The 25616-nt window shown below is 38.2% G+C and overlaps 1 protein-coding gene across 3 annotated transcripts in view; it reads left to right on the forward strand.

The window, feature by feature from the left end:
• The window catches only part of ZNF280C (zinc finger protein 280C), an 83430-nt gene that overhangs the window by 47400 nt on the left and 10414 nt on the right, over nucleotides 1–25616 (forward strand). For 2 of the 3 annotated variants that reach the window (XR_014136777.1, XR_014136776.1), the window contains exons 15-21: nucleotides 693–1006; nucleotides 1478–1618; nucleotides 9155–9217; nucleotides 11967–12085; nucleotides 12234–12270; nucleotides 16143–16288; nucleotides 24285–24355. Coding sequence is in view for 1 of the 3 variants with exons in the window: in XM_081793081.1 (XP_081649207.1) it covers nucleotides 693–1006; nucleotides 1478–1618; nucleotides 9155–9217; nucleotides 11967–12085; nucleotides 12234–12270; nucleotides 12395–12404 (684 nt within the window). In the remaining 2 variants the exon portion in view is untranslated. Of the gene's footprint in view, nucleotides 1–692; nucleotides 1007–1477; nucleotides 1619–9154; nucleotides 9218–11966; nucleotides 12086–12233; nucleotides 12271–12394; nucleotides 14058–16142; nucleotides 16289–24284; nucleotides 24356–25616 lie in introns of those variants that run through there. The other variant, XM_081793081.1, reaches the window with a different exon arrangement.

The raw sequence follows: 25616 nt of genomic DNA on the forward strand, positions 1-25616 counted from the left end.
GTCTAAAGTGATACCTCACTGGAGTTTTGATTTGCATTTTCTTGATGACTAATGATTGTTGAGTATGTTTTCAAGTGTTTATTGGCCGTTTGTATATCTTTAAAGAAATGCTTGTTCATTCAGATCATTTGCCCATTTTTAAATTCAGTTATTTGTCTTTTTGCTGAGTTGTAAGCGTTCTTTATATATTGTGTACACAAGTCCCTTATTAGAAATATGATTTGCAAATATTTTCTCTGATTCTGTAGGGTGTCTTGTCACTTTCTTAACAGTGTCCTTTGAAGCACAAAAGTTTAAAATTTTTATGAAGTCCAGTTAATGTTTTTCTTTGGTTGCTTATGCTTTTGTTGTCATATTTGAAAAGTCATTATCTAACCCCAAATCATGGAGATTTACTCCTATGCTTTTTTCTAAGAGTTTTCCAGTTTTAGCTCTTACAATTTGATTCTTGATACATTTTGAGTTAATTTTTGCATCTAGTATGAGATAAGGATCCAAATTCGTTCTTTGCATCTATTTATCCTGTTGTTCCGACACCATTTGTTTGATGACTATTGTTTCCTCCACTGAGTTGTTTTGGTACCCTTTTCAAAAACCAGTTGACCATAATGTCAAGGTATGAAGTAATCTTTTTAATATTAATGTGATGATTAATTTTCTAAAATATGTATATATTGTCTTCATTATTATAGGTTACTATTCGAGCCTCAGTTGGACCTCTTCATTCAAAACCAGTAACTACATCTCCCAGTAGCAGTGTTCCAAGCACTTCTTCTTTTCAAATCTCACCTCCAAGGTCTAAAAGTACAACTGCTAAAAATATAAAATCTACTACAAGTAAATCCAAGACAAGTAAGCCTCATGCAGCTGTATCCAGTGCAAGTAAACCTCATGCCAAAAGGCAAGGTAGAGTTGCATCTAAATATAAGACCAAAAAAACCTCTTGTAAACAAAAGAAACAACGCAACAGAAAGAATAAAATCAGCATAGCTTTGAAGAACTTAAGGTAATATCTTTTATTCCTGATATGTAATATTTATTGAATATTAAATATTAAAGGTTTATTTTAATATAATTTACCATATCACAGAGCTCCCTTGTACATTGACATGATGATCATTTGTCTGGCCTAAAGGCCTAGAAGATAATAAAAAGGTACTTTTTACAACTGCGGAGCAGAACTAGAATTAGCGTTCATTGTACAGTTGTCATCATTTACACTAGTCTTCTGTTTTGTGCTTATATCTTGTCATAATTGAATTGATTAATGCAGTCGTTTTATTCCAGGGAACATTAACTGGTGTTTGATTTTTGACACTTATTCTAGCTTATTGTTTCCAATCAAATTTTCAAATTATGTCTCTATTTAAAGATGCTAATTTAAACATCTTAGCTTCAATTAATAAAATGTTAAGGCTTTACCTTATTATTTTTGTTTCATGAGAAATTTTCATTATTTTTTTTCTGTCTCCATAAGGTGCCGTCGGGGAATTCACAAGTGCATTGAGTGTCATTCCAAAATAAAAGATTTTGCAAGCCACTTTTCAATATATATCCACTGTAATTTTTGCAAATACAACACTAACTGTAACAAAGCCTTTATAAATCATATGGTGAGGTAAGTTAAACATGTACACCACCAATCAAAATTGCTATTTGACAATTTTGTTTTTTAAAAATAAGGTTTTTTTTTAGAAGCCAGTTTGTCACTTAAGGGGCTAAAAGGATCTAGCAAGAGGGAACATCTAGGATATTACTTAATATTATTTTCCAATGTAATACCTCATGAAATTAAGGGGACCAAAGTTTTAAGAGCAGTTAGACCAATGAAATTAGAATAGGTTTGTTAGGAAATTTGTTTTTCTAAGTCTTTTAAGAAGTGGTATTTTCAAACATAAAATTTTTAATGTTTTTAAAATATTTGTCAAATAAATACATGTAACCACAAGAGTGTTAGCCTCTTCAAAGGAGTCACTTTGAGAGACTCCAGGTTTGTCAAAGATGCTAAGAACAATATTGGCACTCTCATGAATGGACTCTCTTCCTCCCTTCTCCCTCCCTTCTGCCCCTTCCCTTTCATCCATCTTTCTGTCCATCAGCCTTTCAAGCCATTTATCTTTGTATTCATTCAATGAAATGTGAAGTGAGAGACTATAGGTATATTTTAGTCATGATGCTACTGTTAGAATTCCTTTTCAGACAAAAGTTCAGTTTGAGCACCTACCATGTACTCTGTGCTAGAGAAAAACTACAGAGACCACACTACTTCACTACTTTCATTTGAACCTCATTAGTAGTAGCTTACTTTATTCTTTCAGGGAGGATTTTTTAAAAATATGTAAGAATTGTTCAGATATAAATATGCTAAGTTGATTATTCAAACTGATGTCGTTCCATGTATTTTCAGTCAGAAATAAAGTGGTTTTCTTGCAGATCATAACAAGACCTCTGTTACCTGTTACCCCCCCTTCCTTACCACTGTCCCAATGTACTTCATCATATACAATATTTATTCATTTTGAGTTCTCATTACCTGATGATTTTGAGTCTTGACCCTTCTTTCCAGTGCAGCAGCACCAAACTTGATATCAACCTCACCCTTAAGGTCATCTGTTTTGAATGTTGCTTGCTTTTTGTCTTAGAATCTTTTATATCTTCAGTCATGTTTAACCTTACTATGCTTGGATCTCTTACCCTTTTTGATCTTTCTTTCTGCTGCTTTCCAAACTACCAAACTGTGTTTGATTTAATTATCTCTGAATCCATGATTTTTTAAAAAAAAATGTTTATTTTTGAGAGAGAGCGAGAGAGTGCAAGCAGGGGAGGGAGGGGGGGTGGGGGACGTTTCAGGGTATCCGAAGCAGGCCCTGAGCTGACAGCAGAGAGCCCAATGCAGGACTCGAGCCCGGGAACCACAAGATCATGACCTGAGCTGAAGTCTAACACTTAACCAACTGAACCACTCGGGCAACCCTCTGAATTCATCATGATTTTTAACTTTAATTTGGTTGTGTGTTTTTAAAAAGACCTCTTTATTTTTTTCTGCAGCACCTGTTTAAATCCTTTTCAATACCCTCAAGGTTTTATTTTAGTCTCTTAGTTGTTAGTCTCTTTCCTAGTAACTACCCAGAGGTCATCTTCTCGTTTTTCCCAAGATTAACTTTTTTCTATCGCAAGTTTTTCCCCCTTTATCCAGGTATCTCAGAAAAAGACATTTCTCACTTTTCGAAAGCTAATCCTGCTTTCATTTGCATTCATCTCTTCCATTTGCTCCACAACCTTACTCCTTTATTTTGTGCCTTCATTTCATCTCTTTCTCTCTACCACATTCCTTCTGCCTGCTAATATTTTCAGGTATTTTTCTAGAATGAAGGAGATTTGCGTTTTCTTTGTGTATTTTCTTGTCTTCCTTTTATTGTCAACATTTTCAAGAGTTTCTTTACTATCTTATTTGCTTTTTCTTTACCCTTTGTAATTTGAGTATCGCCCCCACCTATCAGTTAAAGCTTCCCCTTTAAAGGTTATCAGTCATATCCTAATCATTAAACGTACTCATTATTTTTTATTCTTACTTTTCCATGACTTCTTTAGAATATTTGATACTTTTCATCACTCACTTTTGAAAATCTTCTTGTCAACTTAAACTGTTACCATCACTTTTTTTCTTCCCTTTTGGCTACTTCTCTATTTCATTACCTTTTCTTTTTTTTGTCTCAGACTATTTTTTAGTTTTTAAGTTTTTAATTTTAGTTCCAGTATAGTTAACATACAGTGTTATATTAGTTTCAGGTGTACAAGATGATGATTCAGCAATTCCATATATTACTGGGTCCTCATCATGACAAGTGCACTCCTTAATCCACATGACAAGTGCACTCCTTAATCCACATCACCTATTTCACCCATCCCTCCTACCTCCCCTCTGGTAACCATCAATTTGTTCTCTGCAGCTAAGCATCTGTTTCTTGGTTTCTCTCTCTCTCTCTCTCTCTCTCTCTCTCTCTCTCTGCTGATTTGTTTTGTTTCTTAAATTACACATACGAGTGAGATTATCTGGTATCTATCTTTTCTGATTGACTTATTTCGCTTAGCATAATACTCTCTAGCTCTACCACATTGTTGTGAATGGCAAGATTTCATACTTTTTTGTGGCTGAATAATATTCCATTTGTGTGTGTGTGTGTGTGTGTGTGTACATATATATACCACATCTTCTCTATCTGTTCATCTGTTAATGGATACTTGGGCTGCTTCCATAATTTGGCTATTTTAAATAATGCTACAATAAACATAGGGATGCATGTATGTATCCCTTTGAGTTTTTGCATTTGGGAGGGGTAGAAAACCAGTAGTGTGGTTACTGGATTCAAGGGTAATTCTGTTTTTAACTTTTTGAGGGAACTCCATACTGTTTTCCACAGTGGCTGCATCAGTTTGCATTCCCACCAACAGTGCATGAGGGTTCCTTTTCCTGCACATCCTTGCCAACACCTGTTGTTTCTTGTGTTTTTGATCTTAGCCATTTTGACAGGTGTAAGGTGATATCTCATTGTGGTTTTGATGTGTATTTCCCTGATGATGAGTGATGTTGAGCATCTTTTCATGTGTCTGTTGGCCATCTGGATATCTTCTTTGGAGAAATGTCTATTTATGTCTTCTGCCCATTTTTAATTAGATTGTTTGGTTTTTTTGGTGTGACTTGTATCAGTTCCTTATATATTTTAGATGCTAACCCTTTATTGGATATGTCATTTGCAAATATCTTCTTCCATCCAGTAGGTTACCTTTATTTCATTACCTTTTCTTTTTTTCAATCCTTCTTGCCTCTTTACTTTCCCTTTCTTGGTACCTTAATCACTCTCAGAATGTTATTTTACTTTTCTACTGTAAATCCTCCAATTTCAGTGCTGAGTTTTCCTAAGATCCATCTCTTCATCAGCTTGACAGATATTTTTATCTTTGACCCACTGGCATCTATGAAGAACAAAAATAAGTCAAACATTATTGTCTGTCTAGGATCCAAACTACTATCACCCCCAATACTCTTTAAGCTCAGTTTGTCTCAGGGTATCATTTGCAGAAATGTGGAGCATCAGCAAAATATAATACACTTTAAGTTTCTGAAGCCTGTGGTGCTCTCTTGATCTGCCACCATTCATAATGACTTCCTGAATGTCTACCTGCTGCAGTTTGCCACTCTGCCTCCTATCTACTGCAGGGGTTTCCATTCCTTGGTTGCCCTAAACCAGGCCCCAGCCAGTCTCTCTCAGTATACTGCTGGGAGGAATGCTGGTGTTTTCATTAATTGAAGTATAATTAACATAAATTAGTTTCAGGCGTACAATATAATGATTCTACAGTTCTATATATTGCTCAGTGCTCGTCAAGATAAGTGTGCTCTTAATCCACTTTATTTTGCCCATTCCCCTCCCCCCTCCTCTCTATCAACCACCAGTTTATTCTCTGTATTTAAGAGTTTAGGGGTTTTTTTTGACTCTTTTTTTGTTTCTTTGTTTCTTAATTTGCACATATCAGTGAAATCATAATGGTATATTTCTTTCTCTGACTTACTCTGCTTAGGATTATACCCTCTAGGTCTGTCCATATTGTTGCGAATGACAAGATTTCATTCTCTTTTATGGCTGAGTAATGTTCCATTTTATAGAGATAGATAGACACACCACATCTTTATCCATTCATCTGTCAGTGGACATAAGTTGAGTTGCTTCCATATCTTGGCTATTATAAATATAATGGTGCAGTAAACATAGGGTTCGTTTTCTTGGCATAAATACTCAGTAATGGAATTACTGGATTATATGGTAATTCTATTTTTGTTTTTTTGAGGAACCTTCATACTTTTTTCCACAGTGGCTGCACCAGTTTGCATTCCCACCAACAGTACATGAGGGTTCCTTTTTCTCCACATCCTTGCCAACACTTATTTCTCATGGTTTTTATTTTAGCCATTCTGACAGATGTTAATGTGATATCTCACTGAGGTTTTAATTTACATTTCCCCAGGCATGCCTGGTTGGCTTAGATTGATTCCAGGGTCTTGAGTTCAAGCCCCATATTGGGCATAGAGCTTCCTAAAAAAATTAATTTGCATTTCCTTGATGATTAGTGATATTAAGCATCTTTTCATGTTATTGGTCATCTGCATGTCTTCTTTGGAAAAATGTCTCTGGACTATCTTGTTGTAGTCCCAGTAGTTTAATTTTGCTTTGGTCTCCCTTACCTGAGGAGACATACCTAGAAAAATGTTTCTACAGTCAAAGAAATTACTGCCTATGTTTTCTTCTAGGATTTTTATTGTTTCAGGTGTCACATTTAGGTCTTTAATCCATTTGGAGTTTATTTTTGTGTGTGGTGTAGAAAAGTGGTCCGGTTTCATTTCTTTGCATGTGGCTGTGCAGCTTTCCCAGCACCATTCATCAAAGATACTGTCTTTGTCAGTATCTTGCATCCTTTGTCATAGATTAATTGACCATGTAAGTGTGGGTTGATTTCTGCGTTCTCTATTCTGTTCCATTGATCTATGTGTCTGTTTTTGTGCCAGTACTATACTGTTTTGAACACTACAGCTTTGTACTATATCTTGAAATCTAGAATTGTGATGCCTCCAGTTTTTTTCTTCTTTTTCAAGATTGCTTTCGCTATTCGGGGCCTTTTGTGGTTCCATGCATATTTTAGGATTATTTTTTTCTAGTTCTGTGAAAAATGTTGTTGGTATTTTGAAAGCGATTAAGAATGCTGGTCTTTTATTCTGTGCCAAACACACAACTGCCCCAGTGGAGCTTTAATTCTACCCATAACTTATAGGAGATTAAATTGGAAAATATTTTTAGTGTTTCTTAAACCCATGGTCATTCCGTCCTCCTATCTCCCATTTTCCATAGGCTCCTTGGCTGTCTTGTAGGACCTCCCATATCAGTTCTATCCCCACATACTTCCAGTTGGCCTCAGGCTTCCTTTGTAACCTTCTCCTATTTTCCAGTGAGCCCCAACCCTACATTGCATTGTCATCACACACACACAGCACTTATTATTAGCCTCATATAGAACCAAAAGCTTCCACTTCTACTTTTCTAAGGGCCTTTGCATTTCCCCTAATTCAGTGATGCCTTGCTTCCTTTGTTGCCTCAGGTACCCTCCCCCTGACTGGTACACCCTGACCCAGTGTGGACTTTTGTCATAGATTTGAGCTCTGCATCCACAGAAGCCTCATTTTCTTAGAGGTTGAGTACCTTTATTCCCAGCCCATACTAACTCTATAACCACAAATCAGGCCCCCCAAATTAATTAATCTTCCCCAACATATAGTTTGTTTCATATTCAATATCTAAAGTGTCTTTCCTTATTTGTTATTCCTTGGAATCCCCCTCTCCTTCCCTTTCAGTTTACCTTCTTTTGTGAGGAATCTGATCCCCACAGCCACTTAATAGGAATCATTCCTTCCTTTGAGTTCTGTACCATTCAGCTATTCTGCCTCGTATTAAATATGTGTCTGTCTTATCTACTTGAGAAACAGTTCTTTGCATTCGTCATGGCACCTATTCTGCAGCTGTTTTCACAGGATTATAAGTAGCCAGAATCTTTCTTTTCCCATGCATAGGTGGTATGCTGGTGATAGTTACCTTGTGTCTCAGGATAATCATTGATCTGGTGTGTTGGCTGGTTTGGGTCTGTCAGTGCAAGCTAGGGCCAGTGTTTCTCAAACTGTAGCTTGCATAAGAATCACCTGAAAAACTTGAACTGATTTCTGGGCCTCACTGCCAACGATGAATTCAGTAGGTCTAGAGTGGGACCTGAGACTTTGTATTTCTGATGATTTCCCAGGGGGTATGGATGCTGCTGGTCCATGAACCACACTTTTGGATGCTATGGTATGCTAGTCCTTGTTAATCCTGCCTGGTTTTCTAATACAGGGAAGCTTTCCTTCTCAGTTTAGAAGGGGATATAAAAGCTATTACCATTTGTTGCAAAATTTGGTTAGTGTTTTTTTTTTTTTTGTTCTGTGCATAGAGCTCTGTTTTCTTTAATTCGCTTTCCCTAAAGGCTCTCCTAATAATTGCAAAAGATTCTTTAAATGTTTCATTTTACTGATGGCAAGTAATGTAATTTATCCCAAGTAGCATTTACCTTGAGGATCATTCAGATTCTCTCCCCTTGCTAATAAGTATAAGATAAGAAAGTGATAATTATTATTCATAACAATTTATATTATAGCAAAATACATTATTAGCAAATACCTTTTAAATTGTTTTCAACTCTTAGGGCACCTGGGTGGCTCAGTCGGTTGAGCATCTGACTCTTGGTTTTGGCTTCGCTCATGATTTCATGGTTTGTGGGTTTGAGCCCCACATCAGGCTCCACGCTGACAGTGCAGAGTCTGCTTGGAATTCTCTCTCTACAAATGAATAAATAAATAGTTTTCAACTCTTAATAGTTGAAAAAATTTAATTTTATGCTCTTTGCATTTTTAACTTTGAGGGTTTTTTAAATAATGGTGAGGGTACTGATCATTTAAGAATATTCTCAGGAAGGGGCACCTGGGTGGCTCAGTCAGTTGAGCATCCAGCTGTTGATTTCAGCTCTGGTCATGATCCCAAGGTTGTAGGATCGAGCCTCGCATTAGGTTCTGTGCTAAGCATTGAGCCTCCTTGAGAATATCTCTCTTCTTCTGCCCCTCTCTCCTGCTCACATGCATGCACGCACTCTCTCTCAATATAATTAATTAATTAATTAACATTAAAAAAGAAAATACAAAATAAAAGTCTTGAATTAGGGACACCTATGTAGCTCAGTCAGTTAAGCATCTGACTCTTGGTTTCGGCTTGGGCCATGATCTCACGGTTCGTAGGTTCAAGCCCCGCATCAGACTCTGCACTGCCAGCGCTGAGCCTGCTTAGGATTCTCTCTCCCTCTCTCTCTGCCCCTCCCTCGCTTGTACACGGTCTCTCTCTCTCTCAAAATAAATAAATAAACATTTTTTTAATCTTGAATTAAACAGATGAATAATAGAATTTTAATAATTTAGCTCATGATCTTTTATTCAAAGCTAAGAAACTAAACATGTACTTGAAATATGTTCATAAAATTAATATGAATTACTGTATAATAACATCTCATCTGTCTGTTCTTTTTCCAGCTCTCATAGCAACCATCCAAGTAAACGGTTTTATATTTTTAAGAAGCATTCTGGAATTCTCAGGTAACTAGTTGATCTTTTTCCATTTTCTCTATTGAAAAATTCTAGTAACTTTTTTAACCTGATTCTTGAGTACCTTGTTTGGAAAATGAAGTGATTACTACCAGACGTAATACAGTTCTCTTCATTATAGCATAGAGCAAAGCAGAAATAGCCTATATTCTCTGGCTAAACTTTGTTTCAGTGGTGTTAGGCAATAAGGCGAAACTTTCATGGATTTACATTATAAAATAAAAAATATTTGAAGATCAAAAAGAGGTTTAAGATAATCTAGTAAATTGACTAACACATTTTGATTTTGAGCAATATATAGCCTTCATAATTCTTGGGATTTTTTTTTTCATTTGTAAATAAAGTACACAACCTGTTTACTCTACAAAAGGAATTGCTGATGAACATTTCGAAAGGCACTGATAATTAACCCTAATTATACCACACACGCTTAGCTCAGAATCCACTATGCATCATTTTTCCACATTCTTCTGCTTTCTTTTTACTTCATCTTCTTTTGTTTATTTTGTTCATGTTGTCATTGCTATTTGAAATATCAGTGCCAAGATTTTGGTAGCATCAAGATGTCTTATGGCTAAGACGTAGACTTAAGTTTAGCCAGTACTTGTTTTGATGCTTTGGATTAATGGAAAAGCGGAGGGGGAGATGATACATCTCAGGACCTTTGTATTCATTATTCCTTCTGCCTTGTTCACTCTTCCCCAGATATCTGCATGGCCAGCTCCTTCCTTTAAATCTCTAGTCTAGTGAGTGAGACTTTCTTTGACCACTCCATTTAAAATAGCATCCTTTCCCCTAGGCCCCATCCCCACCACTACCTATCTCCATTTATTTTATTTTTCTTCACTTTTTGCTTTCCACCATATTGTATACTTCACTCTTTTGTTTATTGTCTGTGTCTTCTCACTAGAATGTGTGTGGTTTGGATATTTGTCTATGCCATATGTTTACTGAGCATTGAATAGTGCCTGACACATGGTAGGCATTCTGTAAATATTTGAGTAAATTAATGTACATGTTGAAAATGACATATGTGGATGATGTTGGACCAACAGTTCATAGGCAGAGGAAAGTTTGATTCTATTTTAAAAATATATTCATGCTATTTTAAAAGTATTACTAAATTTAAGGAAATAGAATTTTTAAGAATGAAAAAGGACTTGTTAATTCTAAAGATGAGCGTTTGTTTTATTTTTACATCGTTATCAAGCTCAGTTGTGTGGTTGATTCTTAAACTGATTCTATGACTTTAAAGATCTGAGGCTTTTTTTCTCAATTTGGATGGGCCTCAGATTTAAATATAAAATTGATTAGTTTCTGTGTATGAGACTTAGCATATTTGTAATTCTATAGAACAATAAATTTTGTAATTTTGTTAAAAAATGCAATGTTCATTTTTTTAATTTATTGTGTACCTATTATGTATAACACATCGTAGCAGTTCCCATAAAGGTGACAGTGATGAAGAAGGCTTGTCCAACCTTCAAGGAATGTACAATATATGTTAAGGTGTGAATATAAGTAAAAGGTTTGCAGGGGCGCGTGGGTGGCTCAATTGAGCATCTGACTTCAGCTCAGGTCATGATCTCGCAGTTCGCAATTGCAGGAGGCACATGGACTGTTTAAGATTATTATGGTAGTTAACATTGACTTAATAAGAATCTGGGCTAAGGTGGTGAAGTGGTATTACACTGTTTAAGAACATGGGCTCTGAAATCAAAGGGCTCACTTTCAAATCTAATTTTGGCCTTGATAGGTTTTTAAACCTGACCCTGTCCTCTATAAAAAAGTAATAATTATAACACCTACGTCTTTGGTTTGTTATAGCATTCAGATAAGATGATATATCTAAAACCCTCAGCATGGCACAGAGTTAAGTGCTCAATAAATTGTTAATAATGTAAAATATTTGAAATATTGACTATTTTAAGAAAAAAGAGAGAGATAATTTTGAGCCATTGTGTTGGGAGCATGACATCATAAGAGAGATTGGTTAGGAGGAATGGTTTTGGGGGCTGGGGAGGAAAGCACAATTTCAGTGTATGAAGATCATTTTTGATGTTCCAGCGTGACACCCAGGTATAAATATATAGCAGGCTGTTAAGACTAGAACCACAGGGGAGCAGTCAGTCTAAGGTATGCTACTGGTTTTTATTCCTTGACACGTCGAAGTACTTAAATTTAAAGCATCCAGTGAACTATAAAACTATGTTTATGCTCGTTAATTGGTAATAACAATAATTAAATTATATGATTTACTTTTAAAGCCTTCCCATTTCTTTTCTAATTTTATCACCTCTAAAATAAGATACTAGATTATAGGCTCCAGAGGTTGCCCTCTTTTGTTCACTCTTGTGTCCGTAACATCTAGCAGTAGAGTGTGTGGAAAGAAGGTCCTCAGAAATGGGCCAAAGCACGGGAAGAGTGTGACTTGCACAAGCTACACAAATTGTTAGTGGAGCCACGATTAGGCTTTAGGTCTCTTGACTCTTGTCCTTTAGCAACCGGTATGAGAGGAAGTGGTTTATAAAGCAGTAAATGTTAGCATAACTTAAATGTGGCTATGTCATTTTCTGGGTACCATTTCAGATAAATCAGGCTTAGGAGAACAAAATTGGCAATTGATGGTCATAACACATAAAAAGCATATCAAGAGTTATTACATGGAAAAATAATTATTGAACGTGCCTCTGGACTTGGATAAAAGATGAAAACCTTTGCTTTCCTTTTTTCTTCATAGGGGCATTACTCTAGTGTGCCTTAAATGTGACTTCCTAACTGATTCTTCTGGCTTAGATCGTATGGCTAAACACCTAAGTCAGCGTAAAACTCATACTTGCCAAGTTGTAATAGAGAATGGTATGTATTTATAATTGTGTTACTTTGAATTTCTGATATTTATTCCAGTACTTTTGATCAGCCACAATATGGGCTCTTACGTACTAAACTGATAGTGTCACTCATCACCTATACTACTGTAAATGTAAACCTCTTCTTCTAATTTCAGTTCCTGAAAGTACCTCAACTTCTGAACCCTCGTCTGAGTAAGTTCAATTTCCATTTCGTGCATTTTTCTTTGATGGATTTTAGCACTGTTGCATTTTTAAATGTACCATTAATAGAAATGAAAAATATTAAAGTATTTTGTTTTTGTTTTTGTTTTTAAAGCGCTTGTTGAAATAGATTCCTGCTCTATGGAGCTCGTGCAACCTGGTGCAAGACAAGTTGGAATTTCCTAAGTTCAAAGTTCTGAAGTGTTTTCTTACACAAAGGCAGTTTCCTAAGTTCAAACTTCTGAAGTGTTTTCTCACACGAAGGCGGTTAAGCAGTTCATGACACTAGTTCTGATTCAGTTCTTTTCAGCTTTCAGATGGCACTAGATTCTTATTCCACCTTATCTTTGTGTCAGGTTAACATATCTTAACATAAGCTTTTTTCTCCAGTTGGCTCTCTCCAAAAATAGCTTTTGTTGCCATGGTCGTTTTTGCTTTGCTTAAAATAGTTTGTGTTTTTCTCTGCTGTACTTGCCTTCAGAATATTGCATTCCAAATGATATGGCTATTCATTTTCTTTGTCTGTTTTGTCTGGTTTCTTAGTTAATTTCTTATAAGTCTTACATTTTTAGGTCAGATAGCTGTCTTTTTCCTCTTTCCTTGTCTGTCATTGTTCTATTTTTCATATTTTTCAGATGCAGAAGCAACACAGAAATTTCAAAAAATGTCCAGGATACTCCTGGTCAGTGTCCCCCTTCGATGGACACAACTGATGCCTGTTCTCTCTTTCCAAGGAATGTGAATTATTTGACTGTGAGACCTCCTCTAGATTGTGGCCTTAAGAAATCAGATCTTGGGGAGAGTCCCTTCCTTCATGACTGGCCTCCCATAAGGCTGATGCTAATTTGGCCAGAGATGACCTCAAGGCCCACCAAATTGAGCACAACTTCCCACTGGGGGCTTTGGTTCTTGATCTTACGCTTATGGGTTCATTCTGACCAAGAAAGGCCCATCAAATCAATGCTTCAACGTCCAAGTTGGAGTTTAATCATTTTGGCTGCTGCCCTTTAATCTTCGTCTAGTATGCATGCAGTCCAAGGAATATAAAAACTGGTTGTGTAGGGAACCAAGGTTACTTTCATGTTCTTGGAAAATAAGTTTCTAAAATTACAGTTCCAAAGTTATAGTTATTTGTACTGTCATTTAAAGTTTTATCCAGTATTAATCCTAGGAGTTTTCAGCAATACTAATATTCAATTTTTTTAAGTTTAATTTTGTCTTGATTTTATGTTGTTCTTCACCAAATTTATTGATGTGTGTTTTGTTATGTCCACTTTTATCTCTTTTCTTTAAAACTTTTGTTTTGTGTTTGTTTTGTTTTGTTAAGAACTCCAAGAAATTCTTTAGAATTCTCTACAAATTTCACGTAGCTACCTATTGATAGCTTCTAGATTTGGTAGTTGTTCAGACCACTAGACAGGATTACATCTTCTGTCTGTCTTGGGACTATCATTAACATTATCTTAGTGATTAGGAGCTCAAAGACATAAAGAATTGGCAAAAAACACTTCCTACAGCCCTTAAAACAAATTTTAAAGTTATGTTTCTGTACATCTAATACATAATATCTTCTTAGCCATTAATGTAATTCCTTTGGATAAAGATAATATATTCAGAAAATATTGGGACCAAAAAATGCACTTGTTTCTTGCCCATATATATATAGATGTATATTTTTTTTAATTTGGTGTTTGTTTATTTTGGTTACATTGAATATAGATTTGCTGAACAGTTTTGATGTTATTACTTATTTTTTTAATAAAATTTGTATTGGTAAAGTGCCTCAGGAATTATTTTCTCATAAATAACTTCATATAAAAGCTGTAGATTTTACCGTGTGACTAGGAGCATTGCTTTGCTTCTTACATGGAAGCCTGATTCCTTGGCCTACAGACTGAGAGCTTCACCAAATGCATCTTGCAGTTTTTCCTCCAGCACAGTTAAAAGTTCACTATTTATACTTTACTAATTTCTTGGACTTTGGAGGCTGACAAAGCCCCTTTGTGATCTTAATAACTATTAAGGTGGTCAGGCTTTGAAGTTGTTTGACTCCATCATGAGTGGTTTTTTTCATCCTAACATCAGAACTTCTTGTACTTTTTACTTGCACCTTGAAACTGTCTTAGTCCCTTTGGGCTGCCATAACAGTATCATAGACTAGTAACATGAGCAACAGAGATGTATTTCTCATAGTTCTGGAGGCTGGAAAGTCCATGATCAAGGCACAGGCAGATTGAGTATCTGGCGAGGGCCCACTTCCTGGTGCATAGAAGGTCGTGTTATTGCTGTATCCTCCTGGCAGAAGTGGGGAGAAAGTTCTGTGGTGTCTAATTTATAGGGGCATTGGGGCGCCTGGGTGGCTCAGTCGGTGAGGCGTCCAGCTCTTGAGTTTGGCTCAGGTCATGATCTCATGGTTCGTGAGGTCAAGCCCTGTGTCGGGCTCCATGCTGTCAGTGCTTGGGATTCTCTCTTTGCCTCTGTCTCTGTCCCTCCCCTCTGTGCAGCTGGCTTGCAGGTGCCCTTTCTCTCTTTCAAAGTAAATTAACATTTTAATTTATAAGGTTACTAATCCCATTCATGAGGGCTCCACCCTCATGATGCAGTCATCTCCCAAAGGCACACCTCCTAATGCCATCACATTCAAACATTCAGCTTATAGCAGAGACATATTGAAAGCCAATTTCAATGACCACCTGTTATGTAATCTATTTGTAATTCAGTCAAAAATGTGGAATCTATTAGTTTTAATTTTCCAGACATTTTTTTTATTTTAATGTTTATTTATTTATTTATTTATTTTGAGAGAGGGAACGTGAGCAGGGGAGGGGCAGAGAGAGGGGGAGAGAGAGAATCCCAAGCAGGCTCTGCATTGCCAGTGCAGAGCCCAACAGGAGGCTCAAACTCATGAACCATGAGATCATGACCTGAGCCAAAATCAAGAGTCAGACGTTTAACCGACTGAGCCACCCAGGCACCCCCAGACTGATTTCTGCTGTAAATGATTTTCCAAAATCTCTAAAAGTGTGGTTTGTTAGTAGTGTTTCTACTACTACTTGTTTCTTAGTAGTAGACTTGACAATATTCGAGTCTTTATTTCCATATCTCTCCCTCTAGAATGTTTTTTCATTCACCATCTTTTTTTTTTACTTTTCAAAAATTGTAATGAAAACATATAACTTTTTGCCATATTAACCATCTTCAAGTGAAAAATTAAGCACCAATTACACCAAGTTTTAAACTTTTACCCAGAAATAACTTCTTTGTGGTTTCAACATAGATTCTCTTTTTATATACAGATATTTTCTCTGGATCTGTTATAGTTCAAGAATATGATAAGCCAAAACACATTGTTGCTATAGCAATATTTTAGATAGGGGTACAGCTTTTTGTTCTTCCATAAGATTCTGTTTCTTACAGTTTGTATTAGGTTCATTTTCTCGAAGTATAATACTCTTAAAGTTCTGTATCCTGTAGCACCATTTTTTTTTGCTTTGTTTCAATAAAACATTTCAGTCACTACTAAGCTTCTTATTATAGGCAGTTAGTTGAGTGTTAATTGGTGCAAATGAGTATTAGCTCTACATTTTGATCCCATTGCCCTCAGGGTATTCTAAATAGTTCTTTCACTTGATTTAGAAATAGCCATCTCTCACATGTGTGCTTTTTAAAAGGTTACAGCTGAATAAAGGTGTGATTGGCTCAGTTTCAATCCATCACCATTATTAGAAAAATAACCTCCGAACTACAGAGACTTAGCTTCTTGTCCTTTTTTGTCACACTTTGCCAAAACATCTCTTTGGGCTTCACTTCCTTGTTCAGCAAGTACTTATTGAGCACTTACTATGTGCCTAACACTATTCTAGGTTCTGGAAAAACAGACTGAAATCTCTTCCCTGGTGGAGCTTATATTTCAGTGGCGGAAGACAAGACAATAAAAAATAAGAAATTTATATAGTATGTTAGATGATGATCAATGCAACGGAGCAAAATAAAGTGGGCAAGGAGGATGGTAAGTATGGGCTGGGGTTGGGAGGTTGCCATTTTAAATCTGGTGGTCAGGATAGGACTCTGTGGGAAGAGGACCTTGAGTAAGGACCTGAAGGAAGTGAGGAAGTAGGCCACTTGATTATCTATTGGAAGAGCGTTCCAGAGAGAGAATAGCAAATGCAAAAGCCCTGAAGAGAAAATTGAAACCCCTACACATTGCTGGTGGGAATGTAAAATGGTTCAGCAACTGTGGAAAACAGTTCAGCAGTGCCTCAAGAAATTAAAACGTGGAATTACCATATAACCCAGCAGTTCTGCTCCTAGGTATATCCCCAAAAGAATCAAAAAGCAGGGACTCAGATACTTGTACATGCATGTTCATAGCAGCATTCCTCCCAATGGCTAAAAGATGGAAACAGCTCAAGTGCCATCAATAGATGAAGGAATAAATAAATTGTGGTATATTCATACAATGGGATAATATTTAGCCATAAAAAAGGAATGAAGTACTGATTCATGCTACAATGTGGATGGACCTCAAAAACATGCTATCACAAGAGATCACATATTGTATAATTTCATTTATGTGCAATATCCAGAATAGATACATCCATAGAGATAGCAGATTGATGGTTGCCAGGGCCTGAGGGGGAAGTGGGAATGGGCAGTGACTACTAAATGGGTACACGGTTTACTTTGGGGTATGATGAAAATGTTTAGGAACGAAATATAGGTGGTTGTACAACATTGTAAATGAACTAAATGCCACTGAATTGTTCAAGATGGTTGAGTTCTTAAATTTTGATTTTAAATTATGTGAATCTCACCTCTACAAAAACAAACTTAAGTTTAGCAAATTAGGAATTTGAAGGAAACCTTTTTAACCTAACCTAATAAAAATCAGCTAACATAATGTGATGCAAGGTAGAAATAATGAGTCCTGAAGTAAGGTCATGCTTGGCTCATGGAACAGCAACAAGACCGATGGGGCTGCAGTGGAGGGGGTGTTGGACAGGAGAGCTTGTAGTAGGAGATGGGGCCTGTGAGATGATGTGGGCCATGTAGTATAGGGACTTCTAGGCAGTTGTAAGGATTTGGCTTTCACTCAGAGATAGGGAGCCATTAGTGGATTTTGAATGGAGAAGTCTTTTATACCTCAATGAAAAACAAAAATTCTGAGGTGCCTAGGTGGCTCTGTCGGTTAAGCAGCAGACTCTTGGTTTCAGTTCAGGTCATGATCTCAAGTTTTGTGAGTTTGAGCCCCACATCGGGCTCTGTGCTGATGGTGCAGAGCCTGCTTGGAATTCTCTCTCTCTCTTTCTCTCTCTCTCTCTCTCTCTCTCTCTCAGCCCCTCCTCCACACACACGCACAGGCTCTCTCTCAAAATAAATATACTTAAAGGGAGAGGTCCCTCAAAAAAATTGAAAAAAGAAAAACGTTCTTAATTACAGTCTTAACAGGATCACTAGTTGCTGTCTTGAAAATAAGCTGTAGGGGACCAAGGGCAGAATCAGGGAGGTCAGCTAGGAAGCTGTTTTAACAATCCAGATGGAAGATAGTAGAGGTTTAACTAGGATAGGTGAAAGTGTAGGTGATAAGTGGCTCAACTGGGCGACTATCTTGAAGGTTGAGCCAACAGAATTTGTTGGTGGTTTGGGTATGAGGTATGAGAGGAAAAGTGTTGTGGAGGACAGCACAGCCATTAGTCTAAGCAACTGGAAAGGTGATGTTGTTAACTGAGATGGAGAAGACTAAAGGAGGAGTAGATTTGGAAGGGAAGATGAGGACTTTGATTTGGGACATGTTTGAATTTGAGATGCCTATTAGATATGCTAGTGTGGATGTCATGGACATCCTGATGTGTGAGTTTGGGGTTTAGAGGAGAAGTCCAGGCTGTCAGTAACATTTAAATTTATTAAAGAGTTAAAGGCTATGAAATCACCAGGGGATAGACTAGGGATAGAGTAAGGACAGGGTTCACAGATTGAGCTCCAGGGCATCCCAACAACAAGAAGTTAGAGAGATGAGAGGGAATCAGCAGAGGAGAGAGTAAGGAGTTGCAGGTAATGTGAGAGGAACTCCAGGGTAGTGACTGTGTCCTTGATCTCAGAGGTCCTATTTGTACACCATGGGTACTAAATTGTTCTAGAGTTCTTGGATTCTATGATGCTATTTTGGTTATACCTAAACATCAGTTATAAATTGTTCTTAGAAGAAAGTGAATTCAGAATGCCACATACCACTATCCCCAATAGCAGAAACAGGCACTCTTTCAAAATTAATAGAATGAAATTCCCCAGTTAGTCCTAGGCATGGTTAACTCCCCATCATGGACTTTTGTAAAAATAACACTCTTCCACTTCTGCAAAAGAAAGTATCTATATTGGGGCACCTGGGTGGCTCAGATGGTTAAGCATCCGACTTCGGTTCAGGTCATGATCTCACAGTTCATGAGTTCAAGCCCCGTGTCAGGGGGCTCTGTGCTGACACTTAGAGCCTGGAGTCTGCTTCAGATTCTGTGTCTCCCTCTCTCTCTGCCCCTCCGCTGCTCACACTCTGTCTCTCTCTCTCTCTCTCTCTCTCTCTCTCTCTCAAAAATAAATAAACATTAAAAATTTTTTTAAAAAAGAAATCATCTAGATCTAGAGTGAATGTCCATAATTTATAAATGGTCTGCAACATAAAGGTGTCATGGTCAAATAAACTTAGGAAATACTGGGTTATACTTGCGTAGATTATTATTGGATTGTTCATGCTACATGTGTTTGGTTCTCTAAGAGAACTCAGCACTTATTTTGACCCTGGAATTTCTGCCCCCCCCATACTTAATAGCTTCTAAACATTAATCTCCACAAGATACAGTGGAGAATGCTGACCTAGATTAGTTATTAGTCAGATTTTCTGAACTGGAAAATAATAGTTGAATGAGGGTGTTGACTAAGATGAACTTCTAGACATTTCATTCATGTTCATGAATCATTTGTAAGGTGGAGTATGTAACAGGTTAGCAGTATCCATTTTCATAGTCTTAGAAATTATATCAGGAAAAAAATTTTATGTTCATTATGATGTATGTAAAATCTAAGAAATGAATAACTGGAACAGACCAGTAATTTGTGTTGGAGGGTATGGTCATCTTAAATTATTTCAAACTCAAGAAGCTTCAGGCTCTTATCGTAATAATGTCTAGCTTCTCTCTATAACTTGTTATGCTTAGCTTATCAGTCTACCCGCTTGCCTACTTTTCTTGCAACTGTTACTATTTTTAGCCTATTATTATCTATTAAGGGGTTTCTTTGTGAAGTTTACTTGCTGCTTACACAGCTTCAAGAGATCTTCCTTGATATGAGCTTTGATATCTGACCCCAGAGTAAACCCTCCCTGTGCCATAAAGGGGCAGTGTGGGTGAGTGGCTAAGAGCCCAGGCTCTGCAGCAGACTGCCGAGGTTGGATGGAGTTCGTGGCCCTACCAATGTCCAAATGTGTGTGACTTTGAGCTCCCTGCCTCAGTTTCCTCATTTTTAAAATGCAGACACCAGTACCTACTCATAAGGCTGAGGGAATTAAATGACTTAACACTTATGTATACACACTTAGAACAGTGGTTGGCACACAGGAATGTAAGTCCCCATTGTTACTATTATTGTTAGTTTATTACCACCCTTCCTGATTTTATTTGTTTTCATTTTATTCAGATAGATCTTCAGCCTATTTTTCATTATGACCTTTCTACAATGATTTCTGATAAGCTTCTTTTCCTAACCCATTGTGTCTTTCTTGAGAGTCCTTGTTGAAGCACATAGTACTGGGTGGGCATGCCATTAGATTTTTGGTGTCGCAAGCACACCAGACTTTTATTTTTATGGAAGTTATATGAGTGCTCCTAGGTTCATCTGAGTCATAACTGCCTTTTTAAATAATATTAAGGTATTTTCCCTAAATTATACTGCCTTACTCTTGACCACACCATGGTTTGCCTCACACTCAAACTCACACACCTCACTTCTCTGATTCTGAGATCCTTCTGCAGCCTCACCCCTGTCACTTTGTTATTCGACCACCTGAAAAGCTTGCTGTCATTAACAAACTCAGGCTAGTGTGTATCACTTCTGTTTTTAATCTCTCATGCTGAAACATGCGTGTTTATCCATACCACTGTAACGTATGGTGGTGTAAACAGAGCTAAGCCTTGAAATAAGACAGTCCTAGGTGTAAATCCTGGTTTTGTGTCTTAACCAGTTGTGGAGCCTCAAATAAACTACCTCAAACCTCAGTTTCTCATCAGTGAAAGGTATGTAATGACAATTTCCTCACAAATTTGCTATAAGGATTGTGTGTGTGTGTGTGTGTGTGTGTGTGTGTAAGATTTGGCACTGTCTTTTAAAAATTTTTTTAGTGTTTATTTGTATTTGAGAGAAAGGGACAGTGTGCAAGGGGGGGGGGTGGTGCAGAGAGAGAGGGAGACACAGAATCTGAAGCAGGCTCCAGGCTCCAAGCTGTCAGCACAGAGCCCGATGTGGGACTTGAACGCACGAGCCGTGAGATCATGACTTGAGCTGAAGTTGGACGCTTAACCAACTGAGCCACCCAAGCGCCCCTGATGTGGCACTGTCTTGACAAAAAGTAGGCATTCAATAACTGCTGCTGCTTACACTACTACCCCTAATGTTAGTGCTATTCCTGCTGCTGCTTCTGCTGTTACTGCTTTCATTGCTGTTGCTGCTATTACCACTGCTGAGAGAAGACCCTGGAAGCTGCTCGTAAGTGGAATCTTCTCATTGACAGTTTTAGTGGCAATCCATCAGGACTGTGGTTATCTGTAACTTTGTCTTATAGTGCCCAGGTCTTGTAATACATTCCTCCAAACTGCTGGGTGGGTGATGTGTTATCACAGTGCTTCAATTACGTGTGGTATAATTCTCTAACATTGAAAATGAGTGTAGTTCTGTCTAAAGGCTATGAAATGACACTGTCTTGTTGAAAACTAGTATAGAATCCAGTCTACTGTGGAGGAAAACATTTCTTTTGTGCTTAGAGAGTCCTTTCCTTACAGGAAACTTTTAAGTAATTGTTAACCAGGAATTCATTTCCAGGAATTTCAGCTACTTATCCAATACTATTAATTTTGTGGAAAAGTATAATTGTAAATACCAGCAGTAAAGTGGCACATTGGACTCGCTGCTGTCAACACAGAGCCCACTCTGGGTCCTCTGTCCCCCTCTCTGCCCCTTCCCCACTTGTGCTCTGTCAAATACAAACATTAAAAAAAAGAAGTACCCTTGTTTTCAGAGGTAAAGGATATTGTCACTCAATCTTGGAATTGCTGTTTGCCCCTTATCATCTTCTCCCTTCTCCAATTCTCCAATATATCTACCTGACTACACTCATTATAGAAGGAACATTTTAAGTTGTACAAGTTTCTTTTCTTGATAAAATGTTGACAATAGAATGAGGTAATTCTGTTTCGCAAACCTTTGGAGCCTCAGAGCATAAGAATTCTTGAGTGAATCAGTAAATATCTTAAGCTTAGAAAATTAGGCTAATCAGTTGTCTGATATTGATTGGATCAAATGTCCTAAAGACCACAGTGTGAAGTGATTTTCAAAGTTTATTTAGTTCTTTTGGTGACTTTCAAGTGGCTTTGTGGTCAAATTATCTCAGTTCTGAATAATTTAAAACCAGAATATATTCAATGCAGATTCATTTTCAAAACTGAATGATCAGGAAAAACCTGAATGTCTTCCATTTTCATTTGTTCCCTGTGCCCTTTGTATCAGGGAAATTGAATAAGTATAACATATGAATTTTTTCTATAAACTACATTTCACATATGTTATCTTAGTTAAACTTTCAAAAAAGTCTTGTAAAGATGATTTTCAATCCCATTTTACAGATAAACAAACTGAGTTCACTTGTCATTCTGAAAATCAAATGGTATCAGAAAGTACTGACTTGTTCCTGTTATGGAAACATCATCCTCCCTGCCCTGGTTTTAGTCAAATCTGAGCATTTTCATTAATGAAAACAAGCACAATTTCAAAGCTGACTTCTTTTTATTTTTTAATTTTTTAATGTTTATTTTTGAGAGACAGTGCGCACAAGCAGGGAAGGGGTAGAGAAAAGGAGACAGAATCTGAAGCAGGCCTCGGGCTGTCAGTGCAAAGCCCAACGTGGGGCTCAAAGCCACGAACTGTGCCATCATCACCTGAGCTGAAGTCGAATGCTCAACCGACTGAGCCACCCGAGCACCCCAGCGCTGACTTACAATCTGTAGACAAATAAGCAATCCTTGTTCAGAGGACTAAAACTGCATTGTCTTCATAGGGGGCTTAAAATACATGTGGACCTTGAAAAAAACCTGATGCATGATCACACTGTACATTGGAATGGAAAACTGGAAAGAATCTTAGAGGTCATTTCTTCCCATCTCAAATGGTGCAAAGAAGCTCTTCTAAAATACCCCCTTTGAAAACAGTTCCAGGGGCTCCTGGGTGGCTCAGTCGGTTAAGCGTCCGACTTCGTCTCAGGTCATGATCTCACAGTTTGTGAGTTCAAGCCCCACGTCGGGCTCTGTACTGACAGCTCAGAGCCTGGACCGTGCTTCGGATTCTGTGTCTCCCTCTCCCTTTGCATCTCCCTCACTTGTGCTCTTTCTCTCTCTCTCAAAAATAAATAAAATGTAAACAAAAAAAAATTTTAATGTAAAAAAAAAAACAAAACAGTTCCAATTGTTAAAGCCAGCCCATTCCTAGACTTTCCATCTCCCTATCCTGCCCTCCCTCCTAGGAGGACAGTTTGATCCCTGGCTGCCTACTCAGTCCCTGCCCCCAGGTTCTGGGCCTATACCTGAGCTAATAGCGATTTCACCAGCTCAAGACCCAGTGCCTAGCATCCACTCCCATTTCATCTATTACTTGGTGTAAGTGCAGCAGGGGTGGAGTCCTTAGTCTCAGGCCCAGGAGTGCATCTTTCTCTCAGGCTTACGAGAAGTAGAGAAGAATAAGAGAAGTTAGCATTGTGGCTCTAGCTGTGCAGTTAGACGGACCTGGGCTATACCCTGCTCTAACACTGGGCAGCATTGTGACCCTGAACAAGCTACTGTGATCATTCTGTGCCTCAGAGGTGGTTGTGAGGATTACACACGATAGTTCCTGTTAGGCACATAACAGAGTACTTAGTGCATCGTAAACAATGTCAGCTGCCACTAATAATTGTCATTATTTCAGTCGGAGGTATAGAGGTTGGAAACTAGGCTAGGTCTGATATTCTTCCCATCTAATGATCTCCCTGGAAGGATAGGCGAGACCACAATAGCTGGGGTCCATCCTCTTTATGTGAAGCATTGAGAGTTCCACCTGGGATTGGTGGGTAAGGATCAGGTAGGCCAGATTTCTTACCTATGCTTTTACCTGGCACTTCCTCCAGTACTTTAAGATTAAATGCAAAGGGTCACATACTTAGTCACTAGGGAAGGGATTAAGTACCAACTGGAGAGCTCAGGTAGTGAGGTCTGTTTCCCAGTCTATTTCAAGACTGTGTCATGGTGTAGAAGAGCATCCTTGTGCCCTCAATGGTGTCTCTTAAGGCTCTCAGGCCTCCTTACCTACCCAGCTTCAAAACTTCTCTCCCTGGGCAGATGAGCTGCTTCTCAATGTCTCCTCTCCCTCCCTGCTGCCACGCTAGTAGTTCCTACCAGGGTTCACAGATTTCCCTTAGGAGAGTTGAACCCCAGTGATTTGGTAGAGGTAGCTTACTTAGAAGAGTAAGCTTAACATGAGCTCTCCCCTCTTAATGAATTTTAAGTGTTCTTAAACAAAAAAAAAAATCACACACAAAAAAAGCACAAAGAAACTTTTGGAGGTGATGGATATGTTTATTACCTTGATTATGGTAATGATTTTATGGGCATATGCCTATGTCCAAACTCATTAAGTTGTATAAATTAAATAAGCTCAGTTTTATATATATGAATTATACCTTCATAAAGCTTTTTTTTTTTAATTAGTAACCCTTCTAGTTTCAGGTGTCTAAGTGCCGAGACTGGGACCAGGATTAGCTCCTTCAGATGGGCTTCCAACCCAGGAAATGGTCAGTACCAGTCAGAAAAACTCCTACTGGTAAACACTTTCCAACCTTCATTCATTTTAACCAGCAGAGGGCACACAGCAGACATGCAATTTCTCTACTGAATTAATCTGTGTCTTGCATCCAGCATGGTCCTCACAGCATAGAGGTGTTTATACTCTGGATTAGTTCTTCAGTTGTCTCTCAGGGTTAAAAGGCACTTGCCTAGTAATTTCAGACAAACAGTGCAAGGACATTTGATATGACTTAAACACTTTCATTTATCCTAAGAAAAGACACTGAAAGGATCCACCTTACCAGGCTGGGTTCCGTGAAGCTCTGGCTTGGGAAAAGTAGTTTCTGATTTTAGAGTTCATCAGGAAGCCTGAGGATACCCACTTAACCACAGAGAGGGGGAGAGAGCCAGAGAGAGGAGGCCTGGAGGCACATGAGAATCAACTATAGACATTTTAAAAATACAAATTCCAGGGTGCCTGGGTGGCTCAGTCAGTTTAGCGTGCAACTCTTGATTTAGGCTCAGATCATGATCTCACAATTCATGGGTTCAAGCCCCATGTAGCATGGAGCCTACTTGGGATTCTCTCTCTCCCTCTCCGTCCCTGCCCCATGCTCTCTCTCTAAATAAATTAATTGAATAAAACTTTAAAGAAACAACAAATTCCTGAGCCCTGCTCCCAGATGTAGTAGATCAGAGTGGCGTTAGTGTCCCAGGAAATCTGTATTTTAACACGTTGCCGACAGTTTTCATGCAGTTGTCTACGATCCAGCATTTGGAAGCCTGTAATCTAGGGAAATTTCTGGGATCCTGTCTCAGTACTACTGCCCCACTGCCAGTCATTAGGGTCGTGGACAAAACAAGATTTGAGGGCCCCCTGGGTGGCTCAGTCGGTTAAGCATCCAACTCCTGATTTTGGTTCAGGTCATGATCTTGCAGTTAATGAGCTCGAGCCCCATACCAGGCTCTGCACTGACAGTGTGGAGCCTGCTTGGGATTCTCTCTCTCTGCCCTTCCCCCCGCCCCCCCCACCCCCGGTCATGTTCAGTTGCTCTCTCGCTCCCTCTCTCTCTCTCTCTCAAAATAAATAAATAAAACTTTAAAAATTAAAAAAAAAATATTTGAAACCAGTGGAGCCTGGGCCAGCCCTCCAGAGAGCAAGGCCTCTCCCAGTGGGGGGATGAGGGATGGTGAGTGGAGAAGAGCCTCTAGAAGTTAAGGCAGCAACGCTGTCCCCTCAGGGGTTACAAGAGAATAATCGTTGACCTC

Source organism: Panthera onca, chromosome X (genome assembly GCF_046562875.1).
Source record: "Panthera onca isolate mPanOnc1 chromosome X, mPanOnc1 haplotype 2, whole genome shotgun sequence".
In the NCBI taxonomy this organism is placed as follows: Eukaryota; Metazoa; Chordata; class Mammalia; order Carnivora; family Felidae; genus Panthera; species Panthera onca.